This window comes from Bidens hawaiensis, unplaced genomic scaffold (genome assembly GCF_021521415.1).
Source record: "Bidens hawaiensis isolate Kalapana, Puna unplaced genomic scaffold, B.hawaiensis_p1.1 tig00053999_1, whole genome shotgun sequence".
In the NCBI taxonomy this organism is placed as follows: Eukaryota; Viridiplantae; Streptophyta; class Magnoliopsida; order Asterales; family Asteraceae; genus Bidens; species Bidens hawaiensis.
Window position 1 is genome coordinate 79,481 of NW_027499725.1, and position 19,171 is coordinate 98,651.

General features: G+C 38.2%; 1 protein-coding gene across 2 annotated transcripts; it reads right to left on the reverse strand.

Moving 5' to 3' along the window:
* Positions 1-13: 13 nt before the first annotated feature.
* On the reverse strand, positions 14-10,622 carry LOC143600380 (DDRGK domain-containing protein 1-like). 2 transcript variants are annotated; one of them, XM_077078090.1, is made up of 9 exons: positions 10,579-10,622; positions 2,870-2,944; positions 2,679-2,790; positions 1,472-1,578; positions 1,290-1,391; positions 1,033-1,194; positions 857-913; positions 490-526; positions 14-362 (listed from the first exon to the last, which is right to left on the reverse strand). In XM_077078090.1, the coding sequence occupies exons 1-9, from the start codon at positions 10,591-10,593 to the stop codon at positions 157-159; spliced, it is 873 nt and encodes a 290-aa protein (XP_076934205.1). In that variant the 5' UTR covers positions 10,594-10,622; the 3' UTR covers positions 14-156. The 2 variants fall into 2 exon arrangements, with proteins under 2 accessions (XP_076934205.1, XP_076934204.1); XM_077078089.1 differs by lacking the exon at positions 10,579-10,622 and having other exon boundaries at positions 2,870-2,994.
* Positions 10,623-19,171: the final 8,549 nt, after the last annotated feature.

Here is a 19,171-nt window from a genome sequence, read left to right on the forward strand (position 1 = left end):
TTGCAGCTTTGGATAGGATCATTAGATAAGTAATATTTGTTACCAAAGTTAGTGTCACGGCCATTAATGACATGTAAAACTGTTTCTTACACAAAACCAGACAAGTATACTGTTCTGACTAAGTTTAGATCCAAGGGATTATGTTATACATGTGGATTAAGCAACTGTAATCTCATCTGCAATGCCCAAATCCTCAACAAACTGTGATTTGGGTTCCAAATCTATGAACTGATTTGACTGGCTTGCTAGATGTGCAATGCTGACCCGACCTTCGCGCTTTATATAGTCTGCAACTGCCTGCATTTCTTCATGTGAGATGTATATGTATTTTCCTCTGTCGTCCATCACACCCGACAATCTCCCTACATCAAGAACAAAATAATATTCACATATAAAAAAACGACTGCATAATAATTGATGATTTGTTAAGATTTAACTTTTGGGCCAGATAAAAAGAAAAATGAAATTAAAGATATGAACTTATCATACCCATATCTTCCAATGAGGCGATTCGATTGATACAGTCCTGTAGTATAAAACAAAACCGTATAAGAATTTCATTAAAAAAAACTTAAAACTTTGTTACCTACTAAAAGACTTAAAAATGAGCTCAGAAATAGAGGCAGTAAGATGGCGGGATGGTAAAAGGTCGGGTTGACCCACAAAGACTTTTTTCATCCAATTTTTTTTTTTACTTTTTTATCATGAATAATTCAAATCTTGATTATGATTACAAAACAATTTTATTACGATTAGAAGCTTAAATTTATAAATATAGGTTTAAATCTATCAACACTCTTGCATATTCAGATATAAATAGACTTAAAATTTCTAAAAAGTACAACACAAAACTCACCTGAGTCCTTAGTTTAAATTCTGCAGCAAGATCTTCCAATGGAACACATTTCTGTTTCTGTAAGTTCAAGAACCGGTAACAACCGTGAAGAAATCAACTTATAATCCAATAATCCATTTCCATCATAATAATAACTCGTGTGTTAACTTAAGTTGAGTAATTAAACAGCAATATACCTTGATGTACTCGACAAAATCAAAAAGCAAACCCTGTGTTCCATCTTGAAGTTCATTTTCTGTGGTACCTTCAGCATCTACTGAAAACTCTCCTTTCCATTTATCAAACTCTAAAGCTGCTGCTTCCTCCTCTTTAAGCCTTCGAGCCTCAGCTTCTTCTTCCTGAACAGATAAAATAATAATTTAAACAAGATTTTCAAAGATTAAAACAATCGTGAAAACATAACCATGTGTGGAGAATAAAATGTATAACAGACCAGCATCCGTTCCCTTGCTTCATGTTCCTCATCTTTCCTCCTGCGCATTTCTGCATAACGATCTTGTTTTGTATTTTTCAATTCACGTGCAGCCTCGTCAGCCTTCAAGTTAATAATAACGAAATGATTTAACTTGAAATGATTAGTTTAAAATAAATAAAAACGCTTTCATTGTATCTAACCTGGCGTTGTGCTTGGCGCTCTTCTTTCTTCCTTCCTTTCTTCTTTGATGCTTTTGCATTATAATATTCCCCTTCAACAGCTTCTTCATCACTTCCATCCTCAGTTTCTGCTTCAAACCACAACAATTGTCATTGATCAAGATATTCATCATGTGAAGTGCTTAACTGACAGATCTAATGTAGCTAAGCTTTAACTAACTAAAGAATCCAGTAGAATCCCACTCATAACAGAGTTATTTGTAGGGTCTGTGTAGGGTGGGACAAAGCCAAATCTTTCCATTGTCTTAGGGTGTGCAAAGCCTGGGATTTACTGAAAGCGATAACCAAGCTTCGGTTAAGGTAGGGTCATTAACCATAATAGACAACTAAGCTTTGGTTATAGATGGGTCGGTTAACCGTCGGTTATCGTTCGGTTTTGGTCAACCGTCCAATGTTTTTTTGCTTTGCTCAAACTAAAATGGTTCGCTTATGGTTTTCCGGGCTCACTTATGCAGTTTCCAATCTAAAATATGTACGTTCTAAGCTCAGTTATGCAGAGAATTACATGAAAATACATTGACATACATGGAAAGATGCATGGTTCAGTTCTGTTTCAACTAAATCGGCTAACCAATGGGACAAAACTGAAACCATAACCAACGGCTGGATTATGCAGATGTTCACCATAACCGATTGAATTAGTTGGTTTTTTGTTTAATTTCGGTTATCAGTTCAGTTTTTTGTTATGGTTCGGTTTTTGCACATCCCTAACTAAAAGCTGCTCCTACTGAAACCCCCTGCTCCAAAAACTCTGTTCGTGTTTACAATATAGTATAGTATAATAATCCAGATCAGATAAAAATTGCTGACTTAGAGAATAACAAGCCACAACCATGCCAGAAATACTAGTAATGACAGAAGTTACCACTAACATAAACTGATGAGTAAATTACTGTAGCAACAGATGAATAAATAAAAATGCAAAAAAACCTTCACATATGTTTTGTTCACCTCACTTATTTTTATAAAACTTAAATATTGGTTAAAAATGTAATATAAAGATTGGAACACCTAATAAAAGTTAAGCGACTTTACAGGAAACACTTAAGAAACTTGATTACTATCTAATGAAGTTTTCGCGTAATCCATATAACATAAACACGCGACTAATACCATCACAAGCAAACTATAGCTAACATAAATCGACGAGTAAACTATATCATTAAACCTTCGACTGTTTGCGGAGCAGACGAAGAAGATGTACTCGCAGCCGAAGTATTCCTCCTGCGCATCCTACTTCGCGCACTGGTCGGTCTCACAACAGCTTCTCTCTGCTGCACCTGCAAATACCAAAAACCACAATTCAACACCTTTCAAATTGTAATCAACTCAACACACGATACATTTCAAAACCCTAACCTGCGGTTGTTCTTCGTGTTCATCACGAGACGGCTGAGCCTGACGGCGTTTCCACAGGTAAAGCGGAATCAACGCAACGATAAGAAGCATTGAAATGATAGCCACAAACATATCCTCCATAATGTCTTCTGATCAATTTCAGTTACTCTCAAACAATTAATAATAACCCAGAATTTGGATTTGTGAGATTAGGGTTAAATAGAGCGATCGGTAGTTGAATTTGGGGTTTTTGGTATAGAGGTGATGGATGATCGATCAATCATCAATGTTTGTTTACTTCCCACAAGAACCCTCTAGTTGTTTAAACTTATACTTCTACCACTCAACTTTTTAAATTATTAGTATTTTTTTAAGGATTGAATTATTATCCTTTTAGTTTGATTAATGTGTCAAAATCGTCACTGAGGTCTAAGGCTATTCACCTCAATAACAAACTAGTCAAAACCCCAACGCCTTTACTTATTGTCAAGAACTGGAACTTCTTGCTGACCAACTCGCCAATGTCTACGCCCCTGTCGATGATAGCAAATTGGTCATGCAATTGACTACCAGCCGGTTCGAATCCTTTGCCAGTCTACTTGATCAGTTGAAACCATTACCACCTTCTTTGATGCACGTTATCTTTTAATTTATGAAGCTGACAGAACGGCCAAGCAGCCCATTATAGCATGGCGGGCGCCACCGCCCCGGGTACGGCTCTTCTCGCCACCACCACAAAACCCTCTTCATTCATAACAAACCTTATTAGTTGATTATGTGTTAATGTTTAAGTCCGAATTCAAAAACTGGTAAAAACGTAATACATGGGTCAAAATATGTTAGACAAGCAACTTGGATGTCAAGCAAAGTTGCAAAAGTCGTTATGCGCTTCCAGGGCGGTCGACTGGGGAGTTGTGAGTACTTGGTTTGGGCGGGGTGTACTCGGGCATGGTATTATATAAAGAAATTAATATTTTGGAGATTATATATATGTTAAATATCAAAAGTTTACTAGATATTTTACAACATACAAATGAAAAATACAAAAACAACCAATAATACTTACATATTAGTTCAAGAACATGTCTTAATTGATGAAATACATACCTCAATCGAACTTGAATAAGAGGTTTGTGAGTTTAGAACTTTGAATAAGATGATAACAATGGTGGTTGTGAGTTTAGAACTTTGAATAAGATGATAGCAATGATGGTTTGTGAGTTTAGAACTGAAATTAGGTTGCGTCTTAGCGTGAGAAGGAAAAAAAACAATGGTGGGCTCTTGGAGAAATTGGGTATTTTTAATAAAAGTCAAAATTTTGTTAAGACCGAGTTGGACCGCCTAGGCCGAGTAGAGCCGTCTAGGTCCGAGTTGGACAGCCTAGGACCGATTCCGGTTATTTTGACCTTGGAGAAGAAAAGCGGTGCAGTGAAGTGCCAAGGAGCGCCTAGGCGGCGACTACTCGGCCGCCTAGGCCGAGTTTTATAACACCGATGTCAAGTTGTGATAATAAAATAGAAGAAAAACTTGTGTTGCAACTGGTCTAACTCTAGAGTAGTAAACTGAAAATTTAAGATAATGTAAAAACAACTTGTTGTCTCAAGTTGGATATCAAGAAGTTTTTGTTTTCCACTCTATAAATAAAGTGTTTTATTCCTTTGATTATGTACGACCACCACTCCGAATAATCAGTTTTTATAAGAAATACAACTAGAAAAGTTAGTCGAAATTTGATCCGGTTTTCTGTTTTGTTTTTTTCTAGTTCAAGATCCAATTTTGGCCAACAATTGATATAAGAGCTTTGTTCTAAAAGGATGATCAGCTCCATAAATCTATCCAAAAAAACACTATAGCCACCACCAATCACAAAGGTCGAAGGTGTCGACCTGTTTTCAGCCATAATTCGTATTCACGCCCAGAATCTGATCGAAATAAATCTAGTCTCTATGGCTGATTCAGATAGCAACAGTACCACTGGAGGTTGAAACTCCGTTTCTAACTTTGTTTCAGTAGTTTTTCCAATTATAGAAATGGAGGGAACAAAATTGTGCCAATATCCGTTACTAAGTACAATGAGCTATACCTCTTGGGCTATCAAGATGGAGTCATTCATGGATGCTCGAGGAATATGGGATGCCATAGAACCACTTGAAGAAGTTTATGTGGATGTCAAAATCATGAAGAAAGAAAGGGCTTTCATCTTTCAGGCGCTGACGGAAGACATCTTGTTGCAAGTTACATGTCACAATGAGGCTAAGAACGTGTGGAACGCCTAAAGGTTCATTATCTTGGTGCTGAAAGGGTACAATAGGCTCGGATTCAGACTCTTAATCAGGAATTTGAATTATTGAGAATGAAATAGGTTGATAACATTGAAGATTATGTAAGAAAGATTGACGCGATTGCATGCATGTTTTCGGGTACTTGAAATGATAGTTGAAGAAACTGTGCAAGTAAAGAAGTTGTTGAACTTTGCATTAGCCAGAATTCTTCCTGTTACTGCTGCAATAGACAATATTCTGACTTGAATACTATGATGTTTGAGGAGGTCATTGGATGCCTCAAAGCATATGAAGAAAGTCTCAAACCCACTAGAGCAGCCAAAGACTCTTCAGGTCAACTATTGCTAACAATATCTGAATGGAAAGACAAACACAGATCTAAGACGAAGCAAGCTTGCAAAGGCCGATCATCACCATCAACTAATCACCGCAGTCGTGGTCGAGGACATGACATATTTGGTAGTCGTGGATGAAGGGGTCGACACCCCTCAAATAATCAACAAAAGCCAGAACAAACTGATCAAAATATTAAAAGATACTATAGCTATGACATACTCAGTTATTTCGCAGCCGATTGTCGAGTTCCAAGAAGAACCGAAAACAAAGAGAATTTAACAAACACAGATGATGATACCACTTTAATGATTACAAAGTCTGCATAAGATTTGCAGATGTTAAATGAGGAAAAGGTGTTTCCTAGAGAATATGCAAAAGACAGTATCGAGAAAGACATTTGTTACTTGGATAATGATGCAAGCAATCACATGGTCCAGCAGTTGGAATTAAAGGCGCAGGTTCTATTCTTTTGCAATGCAAGAACGACGACCAAAGACTCATTACTATTGTATATTGCATTCCATATTTATGTATTAACATATTAATTCTTGAACAAATCAATGAGGTTGGATGCAAGATACATATGGAGAAAGGTTATCTCTAGCTCTATGACCGATCAGGAACAACATTGAAGAAGGTTAAGAGGTTCCAAAATCGGATTTGTAAGGCCTGTCTTCATGTTGTTTCATCAACCTGTTTACTCACAAAAATGAATGAGACTACTTGGATTTGGCACGCACGTCTTGGACACTTAAACTTTTATGTCATGAGAATAATAACACAAGAAAAGTTGGTGATTAGGTCCCAAACGTAAACCACAAATCACAAATTTGTAAGAGTTGCCTTGTCAACAACTAATGAAGGCTTCCATTTCCATCTTCAGCTTCGTATCAAGCAAAACAGCCCCTTGAACTAATGCATGCCGATCTTTGTGGTCTAATTTAACCAAACACACCAATCGTCAACAAGTATTTTATGTTACCTGTTGATGATTATCGCATATTTATGTGGATATATCTGATTAAGTCCAAAGATCAAGCTTTGGAAGCATTTGCAAAGATCAAGCTTTGGAAGAAATATGCGCAAGTTGAAACAAGTTATCTAATCAAGGCTTTAAGAACTAATCATGGAAGAGAGTTTGTATCTACAAACTTTGAGCAACTGTGCAATGAAGATGGAAAAAATTGGTACTTAACCACACCGAATACACCATAGAAAAACGATGTTGTTTAACAGAGAAATCAAGTGATACTTGAATGACAAGATCGATGATAAAAACAATGAAGCTGCCACAATGGTTATGGGGTAAAAGTGTGAGACATTGGTTTACTTCTTAAATCAAGCACCTACAAAAGCTTTGGGTAAAAAGACCCCGTAGCCAGCCTTGAAATGACAGAAGCAAGATTTGGAACACTTGAAAGTGTTCGAATGCACTGCCCATGTTAAAGTACCCACGATACAATTAACAAAACTGGGGGACATAAACGAATCAATGGTATATCTCGAGAGTGAACCAGGATGTAAAGCTCATAGACTTTACAATTCAAAAACCAAACGGGCGTGTGCTAGTAGGGATGTTAGTTTTGAGGAAAGCAAGCCATAGAATTAGATCAAAGAACTCGAGACAAACAAAGAATATTGGGTCGAGATGACCGTTGAAGATGAGGTTCAAACCACCAGTGTTATTTCGGCCCAGATTTTGCCCAGTCAAAGTGAGATAGCTGTTGTCCAGAATGAAATAAATGGGCGTGGTTTGACTATTGTGACCAATAACAGTCCGATCACTTTTGGGCATCCTAGTTCATCATATGTAAGCCCCAATTTTAGCTCATGTTATGATGACACGCCTACATAAAGTCTTCGCCAGTTGAATAATGTTTATTCAGAGACCCAATCATTGCAACAGATACCGTTTAACTCGCCACGATTTGAAGACCCAGACTTGATGTTAGTTATTGAAGAAAAAGGTTCGCCATTAGAATAATGTTTATTCAAGGACCCAATAATTTTAACAGATACCATTTAACCAGCCAAGATTTAAAGACCTAGACTTGATGTTACTTAATGAAGAACAAGGTTCGTTTAGTGAGGCTAAAGATAGCAAGGAATGGAGAATTGCTATGCAAGACGAATTGAATTTGATTGAGAATAATGGTACTTGAAAGTTGGTTCAACTATCGAAATGTGTTAAACCTTTTAGTCTAAAGTGGGTCTACAAAGCCAAATGAGACGCCAAAGATGACATCACCTGTCACAAAGCAAGACTCGTTGCGAAAAGGTTATGCTCAAAAGCACAGTATCGATTATGAAGAAGTGCTTGCTCCGGTTACCTTAGTGGAAACCGTTCGGTTACTTCTTTCTCTAGGCGCACGAGATGGGTGGGAAGCTCACCATCTCGGTGTTAAAACCTCGTTCTTGAATGGAGACTTTGAAGATGATGTCCGTGTGTCTCAACCCAAAGGGTTTGAGAAACCGAGTAAAGAAAGTTTTGCGTTCAAGCAGTTCAAAGCCTTATATGACTTGAAACAAGCTCCGAGAGCTTGGAACTCGAAGCTAGTTGCAACACTAATACAACTTGGTTTTACTCATTGTCCACGAGAACATTCCGTGTACAAGAAAACTACCAAGGCAGGTCCGTTTATGTAGATGATTTAATCATCACATGACCTTGTAAAATTGAGATCAGTGCATTTAAAAGACAGTTGAAAGACCGCTTTGTAATGAGTGATTTGATATTGTTAACTTAGTTTGGGAGTAAAAGTGAAACAATACAAGACGGGTATTACTTTGAAGCAAGCAGGATATGCCATGAGAATACTCAAAGATGAAAATTTATGGGAATGCAATCTTACAAAATATCCCATGGATTCATGTCTAAAAACTCGGAAAGGATGAGGATCAATAGTGTGTCAATGCCACTGAGTATAGAAGAATATTTGGTTGTCCTCGATATTTAACACACACACGACCATACATTAGCTATATAGTTGGTATAGCTAGTCGTTTTATGGAGTCCCAAAGGACATGGCATTCACAAGCTGTGAAACATGTGATGAGGTATGTCACACTCCCATTCTAGGGCTTGGCATATGACCAACAGTTGGTACCACATTTGTAAATATATCATAGTTATGTATTAAAAGCGGAAGTCTTTAAAACATGGGGATTTAAAATATAATATTTACATTCACAAAAGACGGAATACAAAGCTTCCGTTTAGTAAGATTACTTGTTATTTACAAAACCACCATTTTATAATTAAAGTTTAATAAAAGATCCGAGCCACCGGATATCTTTAGCACTTCGTCATTCCAAGCCCTACTCTTGATTACCTGCAAAATGTTTAGAAAATACGTCAGCAACGAATGCTGGTGAATATGCTGACGCTAAAATATTTTCTTTTACTTTATTACCCCTCGAGACTACGTAGGTCTCGGCCCATCGTGGCTGAGCAATAACAAAGCTATAAAACAATACAATTATAAACGCAAGTCTCTACACTAAATACCCCAGCAAACACCGCAACGTTCGATATAGTTATGTACCTATTCGAGGTAATCGAGGGTATACTTTTACGGGTCTAGAGAGATGTTTTAGAGAGAGAGATGAATGTGATTTGGAGTGTCAGAAATGAATAACCCGAGCTTGCTATTTATAGACATCTTAGGGGACCCATCGCGATACATGATGGCACCCTTGAGTTTCCCTTCGCGTATCGCGACATAGCTGTGTGTCGTCATCAATAAGTCTGCCACGTGACCCCACGTGCGGACGCGATGCCACGTGGCGATACACAGTGCCACTGTGTGACACGTGGCGACACGTGTCTTAACTTGTCAGACCACGTCATCGCGATACGCGATGACGTTGGTTCTTTGGCGATCGCATATCGCCATTGACCATTCTTTATGAACATTTGACCAAGCCCTTCGCGATACGCGATGGGCTTGTCCTTTGTCCCATCGCGTATCGCTATGGAACAGAAAAGACATAATTTTCATTTTAAACCCTAAGGTTTAGAATTTTACATTTTTAGTCCCTTGACTTTTGAAACTTGGTATTTTAAACTTGAAATTTTCATGATGTTACAAGGTATGTGAAAGGCACAATTGACTTTGGGATTTGTTACAAGAAAAATGAAAATGAAAAGCTGGTAGGCTATGGTGACCGTTATCATGCAACTGATCGAATGGATGGTAAGAGCCCAATAGGAATGGTGTTCTATTACGGGGGTGGTCCGATAACACAGTGTAGTCAGAAGAAAAATTAAGTTGCTTTGTCATTTTGTGAAACTGAATTTATAGTTGTAATCGCTACAACTTGTTAAGCAATATGGTTGAAAGGTTTATTAGAGGAGATAGCTGAGAAAAGTGTGGAAGCTATAACACTACGTGTAGATAACAAGTCTGCAATTGTGAATGAAGAATCCAGTATTTCACGGATGAAGCAAACAAATTGATACTAAGTATCACTTCATACAGGAATGTGTGGAAAAGAATTTAGTGAAGATAGAGTACGTGAGTGAAGATAAACAAAAAGCTGTTATTTTGACTAAGCCTTTCCAAGAGTCAAGTTTATAGATATTAGGGATATGCTAGGAGTTGAAAACCTAACAATTTTGAAGAACAAATTCAAGGGGATGAATGTTAGTTGATTATGTGTTATTGTTTAGTTATGTTTTTACAGCAGGTGAAAACATAATACATTTTTAAACTTGGGTTAAAATATGTTAGACAAGCAACTTTGATTATGTACCATCACTACAAATTAGTATTTTTAATAAGAAATACAACTAGAAAAGTTAGTAGAAATCTGGTCCAATTTTCTGTTTTGTTTTTTCTGCTTCAAGATCCAATTGCGACCAACAAGCCCTAAGAGCAATCATCGCGGTGATGAATCTCAAGACCGTAATCGTGGTCGTTGATGGTCTTCATATAATTGCGGAAGGGGGGCATTACCAAACTAATGTCGGGTTCAGAAATTCAGATAACTGGATTCTTATTTGTTTGTACAATCTGCTACACCATTTGTTACAAAATTCTAACCTTCTGTTGTTCTTCATTTTCATCACGAGACGGCGGAACCTGCCAACATTTTGATAGGTAAAGTGTAAACAACAAGAAGCATTGAAAGGATTGCAACAAACTTATCCTCCATCTTATCTGATCAAATGTAACATCACGTAAATTTCGGGCCAAAAATGTCAATTTTCAAAGTCAAGGGATCAATTCTGCCAAAATTCAAACCCCAGGGACCAAAATGTAAATTCTGATTTCCTGACCTATCGCGGTACGCGATGGGTCAGAGGAGACACCAATCGCGTACCGCGATAGGGATGTCTAACACACGTGACACGTGTGCCACGTGGCACACAGTGGCAACGTCTACCGTCACGTGTCACCACGTGGAAACACGTCTGCCACGTGTCACCACGTGTAGCGGGGCCTGCCACGTGTCGCCACGTGGTAGGTCTACCCTGTGACTCACCAACCCTATATCGCGGTACGCGATAGGTGAGCCAGGGGACCCATCGCGTACCGCGATGGGTCCAAAATTGGCTCTATAAATAGCAGCCACGGGATTCATTCCCAACTCACAAAATTTCACACACTTACTCTCTCACTACTCTCTCTCTAGACCTCGTAGTGCGCGCCATCAATCCACCTCATTAAACGTGCCCCGTTACCTCGTTTTCTCGTGCCCTACACCTCAATAAACGTGCCACTTTCTGACGACGTTCCGAGTAAAGAGGAGGTGCTGCCCGACGTCCCGATAGCTACCTCGAAGTACGTGCCAAGAAGTATTGGTGCCTCGAGAAACGTGCCAAGTGTGGAAGGAAGTGTTGATCAAGTGAAAGTTGAAAAGCGAGTAGCGTCGGAATGCTGCCCAAGTGTCTGGGGTATTTCTAAGCCGACAAAGGTAGGCATAATGCCCGACCAAAATAATAATAAAATATTATAACGGCTTAATACCCGAGTCGATATTATTCTCGATAAACAAAGAAATGAATAACAAAGAAAATAAAGAAAGAGAAATAAGATATATATATATATATATATATATATATGAGTATAAATATATAGATATAAATATTCTTTGTTAGAAATATATTATTTAAGTATAATGAGTGTACTTAAATAATGAAGAAAAGAATACGTTTTCTTAATGAAGAAGAAACGTCGGGTTTTTATAAACTAAAAGTTTATTAACATTACTTTTCAACTAAAGGTTTTAAAGTAAAATGGGATAATGAACTAAAGGTTCATCGAGATAATTAAGACTAGAGGTCTTAAAGCCGGATCGTGTATCCGACTAATAAATGTTATACTCGTACTATAGGTGCGAGATAGCAAGAAGAGATCTACGGACGGTGTTGGAAGCCGATCCTATTGAAAAGGTGAATACGCCCCACTTTTACAAACTTGTTTTCAAACAAACAAACAACATGAGGCTACGTGTCTCTAAAAACATTATAAATAAAAGTATAAGCCAGCCCTCAGGCTATGGTATACGTTTGTTTGGATCCTTACATATGTGGAACGCGGTGGGCACATCGCACCACGCTTGGTCACGACCTCCAGCCACGATGGGCCAGACCTAAGTTACATCCGAGTGGGGAATGGCCATGTGTATATTTATGGTACCTAAGTTATCTCATAAACGCTGCGGTGTTTCGCTGAGGTGACCTAGTGCAGAGACTCGAGTTTATGATGATTGTTTTAACTTGATTATTCCTAAGCCAAGACGGGCCGAGACTTACGTGGTCTCGAGGGGTAATTAAGTAAAGAAAATATTTTAGCGTCAGCATATTCACCAGCATTCGTTGCTAACGTATTTTAATAACATTATGCAGGTAATCAAGATTAGAGCTTGAAGGACGAAGAAGCTCTAGAATCCGATGTCTCGGATAATTTTGTGTAAATATTAAAACATGGTGGTTTTGTAAACTATAAACAAGTAAATACTAAACGAGACTTTTGTTTCGTCTTTTGTAATGTAAATATTTTATATTATCGATCCTTATTTTTTTATAAAGACTTCCGCTATAACCCGTTACTCTGATTTATTTACAAATATGGTACCAACTATGGATCATACCCCTAGGCATAGAATGGGGGTGTGACAGGTTGGTATCAGAGCTATCGATCTTAGCGAATTGGGTATCATAAAACAATACCCAAGCTTCGATTCAAGCGTAGGAAATATTTACTTGTTAATGTGAATAGGGATAAGATTGGCTGGTAACCCTTTCTTTCCATCTATACAATCTATACCACCCAAAAGATGTCTTATGAAGAATTAATGGAATATTATGACAAGGAAGTCAGAAGAGCAAAGAAGTATTACAAATTTCCACAAGGCATCATGAGTAAAGATTATTTTGATTCATTCTTCAATGAAGAACGCAAACAAAACCCCAACCCAAGTCCAATCTACCACCTAGATAACACACCACATGAAATATACCAACCCCCAAGGCATTCAAGTTATCATTCGTAAAGCCTTCCTATGTATCAACCTTCTGAGATCCCGACATACTATCCTTCTGAAATTCCCACCTATCATCCATCTGGAAGTTCAACACAATTACCATCGAATCCTCATCCTTCATATGCTTTCCTCTCCAATTTACCAATTAAGGAAGAACCAAAAACTTCTTCATCCTCCGAATGGATGCAATGCCACTCCGATCAACAAAGGTGGTATACCGGCACTTCAAGTATGGATACTTCCAATTCTCACGTCAACAAGGAAGGATTATCTAGCAAACCCAAGATGAGGGTGACTATGCCATACGAGAAGATTCACATGCCCGCAATGACCGAGGGGAACTAGAAGAGAAACAAGAAGAGGAACCGGAAGAAGAAACCGACCCCGAGGAAGAATCGGAAGAGGAACCTGAGGAGGAGACAGATCCTGAGGAAGAAGAATTTCCTGACAACCCAAATGAAGTAACCACATCGGAGAAAGAACGACACTCAGCTCCAAGCTATGGTTCTGTGGATCCATACATGAAATTTCTCCAGGAACTCAAGGGTAAGGCGTCATCAAGCTTCCCACCATACCAAGGTGAGATTCCATCCCTTGAAGAGCAAGCAAAGGTAATTCAAGAACAAAATGAGGCTGCCAATGCTTTCTTCAATTACCAATCTGATGAGACGGCAACTCCATACCCTGATACCAAGAACCACTACAATATTGTGATGATGGGTTACCGCGACCCACCTCCAAGATATGGGTATCCGACTAACATGCCTCAGTCCCAGGAGGAGCATTTGGATCAAGCCTTGCACGAAACTGATGACCTTAGGAAAAAGATTGCTATGGATGAGAAGAAAAAGAAGAAGATGGGAGACAAGCTTCTTCGCAAATGCAACAAGCTCACCAAAGTTGTGAAGAAGTTTATAAAGAATTGAGAAAATGAAGATGGTGCGTTTAAGAGATGAAGTTATGTGTGTAATATAGTTTGTATGATATGTGTATCATATGTAATAAGGATAGGATCTATAAGTTTGTTGTAACAATAATATACATATCATTTATGATATGTATATGAATGTGAAATAAATAAACTTGTATATTAAGAAAAGAAATATGTTAAAATTTCAGATAAAAGAATATAAGATAAAAAGAATGTCTCAACAAAGTGATAATCGAGAGATTTCCCGAAAGGAAGCCGAGAGACGTGAAGTGAAAGGAAAGGGTCCCGAGAAAGAGGAACCAATTCCCGACAAATATCTGAAACAAATCCAACAAATGGTTAAAATGCTGTTAGAGAAGAATCAATGTCTAGATCTCAAACAAAACACTCACAATCTGAAAATCCTTCCCGCAAATCTGTTTCTAAACCTCGTACTCGACTCTCACGTGAGGAAGAAAGCGACCATGAATCCAATACTGAAAAAGGGGTTCGTCAAGAACTTAAGAAACTTAAGATTAGTGGGTGCTCGTTTAAAGATTTTAAATATTATGGGCCAAAAGAATTTCATGGCGACAAGGGAGCCATCACAACGTTGAGGTGGCTCGAAGAGATGGAGACGATTGTGATTACGAGCAAGTGTTCTGACGAGGAAAAGATTCAATACTCCGCCTTGATGTTTAAAGGCGAAGCACTGGTGGTGGAACCCACTAATGATGAGTAGAGGAAGGGAGGTAATGTATAGCATGACTTGGAACGAATTCAAGGAGTTGTTGATGTCAAAGTTCTGTCCGATGCATGAGACGGACCAGATACAAACCAAGTTCTTGGCTCCCAAGGTTGTCGGAACAAACCTTCGTGAGTACAATACAAAATTCCACGAGTACTGTCGTTTAGTTCCCCAGCTGGTCACCCCAGAATCCAGCAAAGTTACTCGTTACATATGGGGACTGCCACGAGAGATTCGTGACATGGTAAGATCGCACTTGCCACAAACTGCTGACTTCGCAATGGAGTTAGCTGGATACTTGATAGGCGGAATGATCCGCAATAAAGAAGAAGATAAGAATGGCGTAACGACGCAAGATACGAAGAAGGAAGGGAATACCCGTTTCAAGGGTAAGGGAGTTGACCAACGAAGGTTAGGCTTCAACCCCGGCATCCCATAATGCAAGATCTATAAGAAGTATCATCGGGGTAGATGCCTTTTAACTCCACGTCTTTATGAGTCATGCCACAAACCCGGCCACGCCACGACCGATTGTTGGAAGAAGAAGATGACCTGTTATAATTGCAAAGATATGGGACATCTTAGCTTCGAGTGTCCCAAGAACAAGCCCGGGACTGGTGGTGCGGGCGGTAGCGGTCAGAAGAATGAGCCCAAGAAGGGCAATGCAAGAGTCTTCATCCTAGACACGAAGAAAGCGGCCAATATGCCGGAAACCATCACCGGTACGTTCCTTGTTAACAACGCTTATGCTAGAGTTTTGTTTGATTCAGGAGCCAATTTAAGTTTTATAGATTATAAGTTTTTTAGTCTATTAAATGAACCTTTAATCAAACTAAATAAAACTCTAAGCGTCGAGACCGCTAATGGCGAAACCGTTAAAATCACCGAAGCTTTAGAAAACGGAAAAATCTTATTAGCCGGTTATGTTTTGCCTATTCAATGTCTACCCATGACTCTTGCTGGTTTTGATGTTGTATTGGGTATGGATTGGTTATCCAACAACCATGCTCGTATCCTTTGCAATAGCAAAACCGTTGAACTTCAAGCCCCTGATAAACGAACTATTCGAATTGAAGGGGATAAAGACGCTAGCCGAGTTACCCTAATTTCTATGTTAAGGGCTAACAAATGTCTAAATCAAGGATGCTTAGCATTCATGGCCTAAGTTATCGAAGAATCAAAGCCCAAAGATATCAAAGACGTTCCTGTTGTTTCCGATTATGCCGATATCTTTCCCGACGAACTCCCCGGCATTCCTCCCGATCGTGAAGTAGAGTTTAGGATCGATCTTATTCCTGGTACTACTCCGATCGCCAAGGCTCCGTATTGCCTCACGCCAACCGATATGAAGGAACTAAAGAAACAATTGGATGAGCTTCTCGATAAAGGCTTTATCCGATCAAGTTCATCACCATGGGGAGTGCCGATACTATTCGTCAAGAAGAAAAATGGATCCATGCGGATGTGCATCGATTACCGAGCTCTCAATAAAGTTACAATTAAGAATCATTATCCACTTCCGCATATCGATGACCTTTTTGATCAACTTCAAGGTGCTAGCTACTTTTCAAAAATCGATCTTCGTTCTGGCTATCACCAACTTAAAGTTCAAACCGAAGATATTCCGAAAACGGCTTTCCGAACAAGGTATGGCCATTATGAGTTCACGGTCATGCCGTTTGGACTCACTAATGCGCCAGCCGCGTTCATGGATATGATGAATTAATGTGTGAAAAGAGTATATAATATTAAAAACCAAGTTTTACCGAATTCACCTAAAAAATCACACACATTCGGCAAGTGTACCGGACTCAATGTAGCTAGCAAGTAAGAACGAATATCGAACCTTGGACACTATGGGTAAACTCTTATTATTAAACCTAAAAGATTACTAACCTCGACTTTCTTTTGATTTTTTTATATTAATTAAACTAATAAAACTTAACTAATTATAAATTAACTAAAAATAAAACTTTATAAAAATTAGGTTTTAAAACAAATATGAGAAACGACTACCTAGGTAATGGAACCATACTAGTTAAATTAATAGTTAACGAACTTGACTTGGTTGAAAACAATATCTTAAAAATATGACATTAAAGACCACTAAAATACGCTAGATCGCCTCCCGGCCTCACCAACGACACCTTAGAACTCTAATGACATGTGAAGCTCAATTGTTAAAGGTTTGGATCACCTCCCGGTCTCACCTTGCCTAATAATATTATGGTACCCCCAAAACCCGAATCACCTCCCGGTCTCTTCGAATACAATATATATTAATATAAAAAGGGTATTTTTAATTAACTTGAACACAACTTGTATCACAATAATCTTAAGGGACCTAGGATAACTCACTCCCGTGCAATTATTACCCAAACCCACAAAAGACAAAGATAACACAACACTAAATCACCTCCCGGTCTCTTTAGTGAAAGAACAATAAAATCTAATAAACTTTCAATAATTATTCCTACGGTTATTTCGACCATAAACCGCAAACAAGTTGAAAACACAAAGTAGACAACCTAATCATGCGTCTAACAATCACCAAAAACTATCAAACACAAGTGGAATAAATATTAAAGTAATAAACTAGATTTAATCACTCAACAATATTGTGAACAAACCAATTAAAAACTTTACCATAATACCAAATCAACCAAAAATCAATAGTAGTTCGTCAAACCATTAAATCTAACATAGTACTCAACCAAAACCTAGGTAGTATAAAGGTTTAGCTACTCATAATAAGGTACGAAACAAAAGTAAAATAGAGATTATAGTTCATCAAAATATTAAAATAAAGTTGACCTTGTTTGCACCAAAAACCCCACCTCACGAAATTTATAACAATAATATTCTTCTCCGATTTCACGTGAGCTGCACCTTGTATTTGTGGGTACAGGAAACGCAACCAAAACACCATTTTTATAATAATGATGTAGGGTTTTTTTTATCATTTTCCAAAAATAATAGAACTTGAGCCACACTCCAATATACCACCAACTTGTCTCCATCTCTTCGGCCCATACTTTCCGTCTTTGTCTCGCATACCCAACTCCAAATCTTTAAATTCCATTTTATGGCCCATTTGATTTCTTTTATATCCTGTCATGCCATCAACGAAAAAATATTATTAGTAAACTTCACAAGTTGAATTTTAATAAACATATGAGTATAGGCTTCATTTGAATTAATTTCATTTATATCTTTAAGCCATTTTATTTTAAAATCCAACGTAAATAAAAAGTTTCACTAAGTTTATATAATAGCATGATGGTATTAAATTAATATGTAAACAGTATTATATAGAAAAAACCAATCATTAGTTATTATTTGTTGTGTTGGTTTACTTGTTTTCATCTCACTATCTCTAAAAACCTTTAAACTTTAAATATGGTGCCAAATAGAAATATATTCAATAAAAACCTGGCTCAAAATACTTAAAAAATGTAGGAAATGTTTATATAATAACATGTATCTTTTAGACTATATCATGAATCGAATTCGTAAGCCTTACTTGGATAAATTTGTTATCGTTTTCATCGACGACATACTTATTTACTCTAAGTCTAAGGACGATCATGAAAATCATTTTCGAACCTTACTTGAAATCCTGACACCGAGAAGTTGTACGCTAAGTTTTCGAAATGGGCGAATTCTGGTTGCACGAGGTGCAATTTCCTTGGTCACATTATCAACGTCAACGGTATTCAAGTGGACCCCGATAAGATTGAAGCTATCTCTAAGTGGGAGGTCCCAAAGTCTCCAACCGAGATCCGAAGTTTCTTGGGATTGGCCGGCTATTACCGTAGGTTCATTGAAAATTTTTCCCGAATCGCCGTTCCCCTAACTTCCTTAACTCGCAAGAATATCAAGTATGAATGGGGAACGAAGCAACAAGAGGCGTTTGATATACTTAAACCAAAAGCTTACCCAAGCTCCTATACTGCCTTGCCAGAAGGTACCGAAGACTTCGTTGTCTTTAGTGACGCGTCCCATTCCGGTTTGGGATGTGTATTAATGCAACAAAAGAAAGTTATCGCCTACGCCTCTCGTCAACTCAAGGTGCACGAAAAGAACTACACGACTCACGATCTAGAGTTAGGCGCCATAATCTTTGCACTTAAGATATGGAGGCACTATCTTATGGAGTTAGATTTATCGTGTACACCGATCATAAAAGCTTGAAACACATCTTTGAGCAAAAAGAGCATAATATGCGCCAACGACGCTGGATGGGAAACTCTTAACGACTAAGACTGTGAAATCGTTTATCACGAAGGTAAAGCCAACGTTGTGGTTGATGCCTTAAGTCGAAAAGAGCACGAAAGCCAAAAAGAGGTCCGATGCGTTAAGGCTAGAACTTCAAATAGATCTTATTGACCAAATCAAATTCGGTCAAATTCAAGCGATCAATGAAAACAAGATCTCCGATGAAAAACGTAATGGCACCATTGAATCGCTCGTCAAAAGTGACGATGGTATCCTTAGAATGGGAAACCGGATATGGGTACCAATTCATTGGGGACTTGCGTGAGAAGATTCTGAAC

Excerpts from the sequence above, each read along its gene's own strand:
- LOC143600380 (XM_077078089.1), bottom strand. The coding sequence starts at position 2,989 with ATGGAGGATATGTTTGTGGCTATCATTTCAATGCTTCTTATCGTTGCG. Across the intron at positions 527-856 it reads AATTTAAACTAAGGACTCAG|GACTGTATCAATCGAATCGC; the intron begins GTGAGTTTTGTG and ends TTTATACTACAG. Across the intron at positions 363-489 it reads CGCCTCATTGGAAGATATGG|GGAGATTGTCGGGTGTGATG; the intron begins GTATGATAAGTT and ends TTCTTGATGTAG.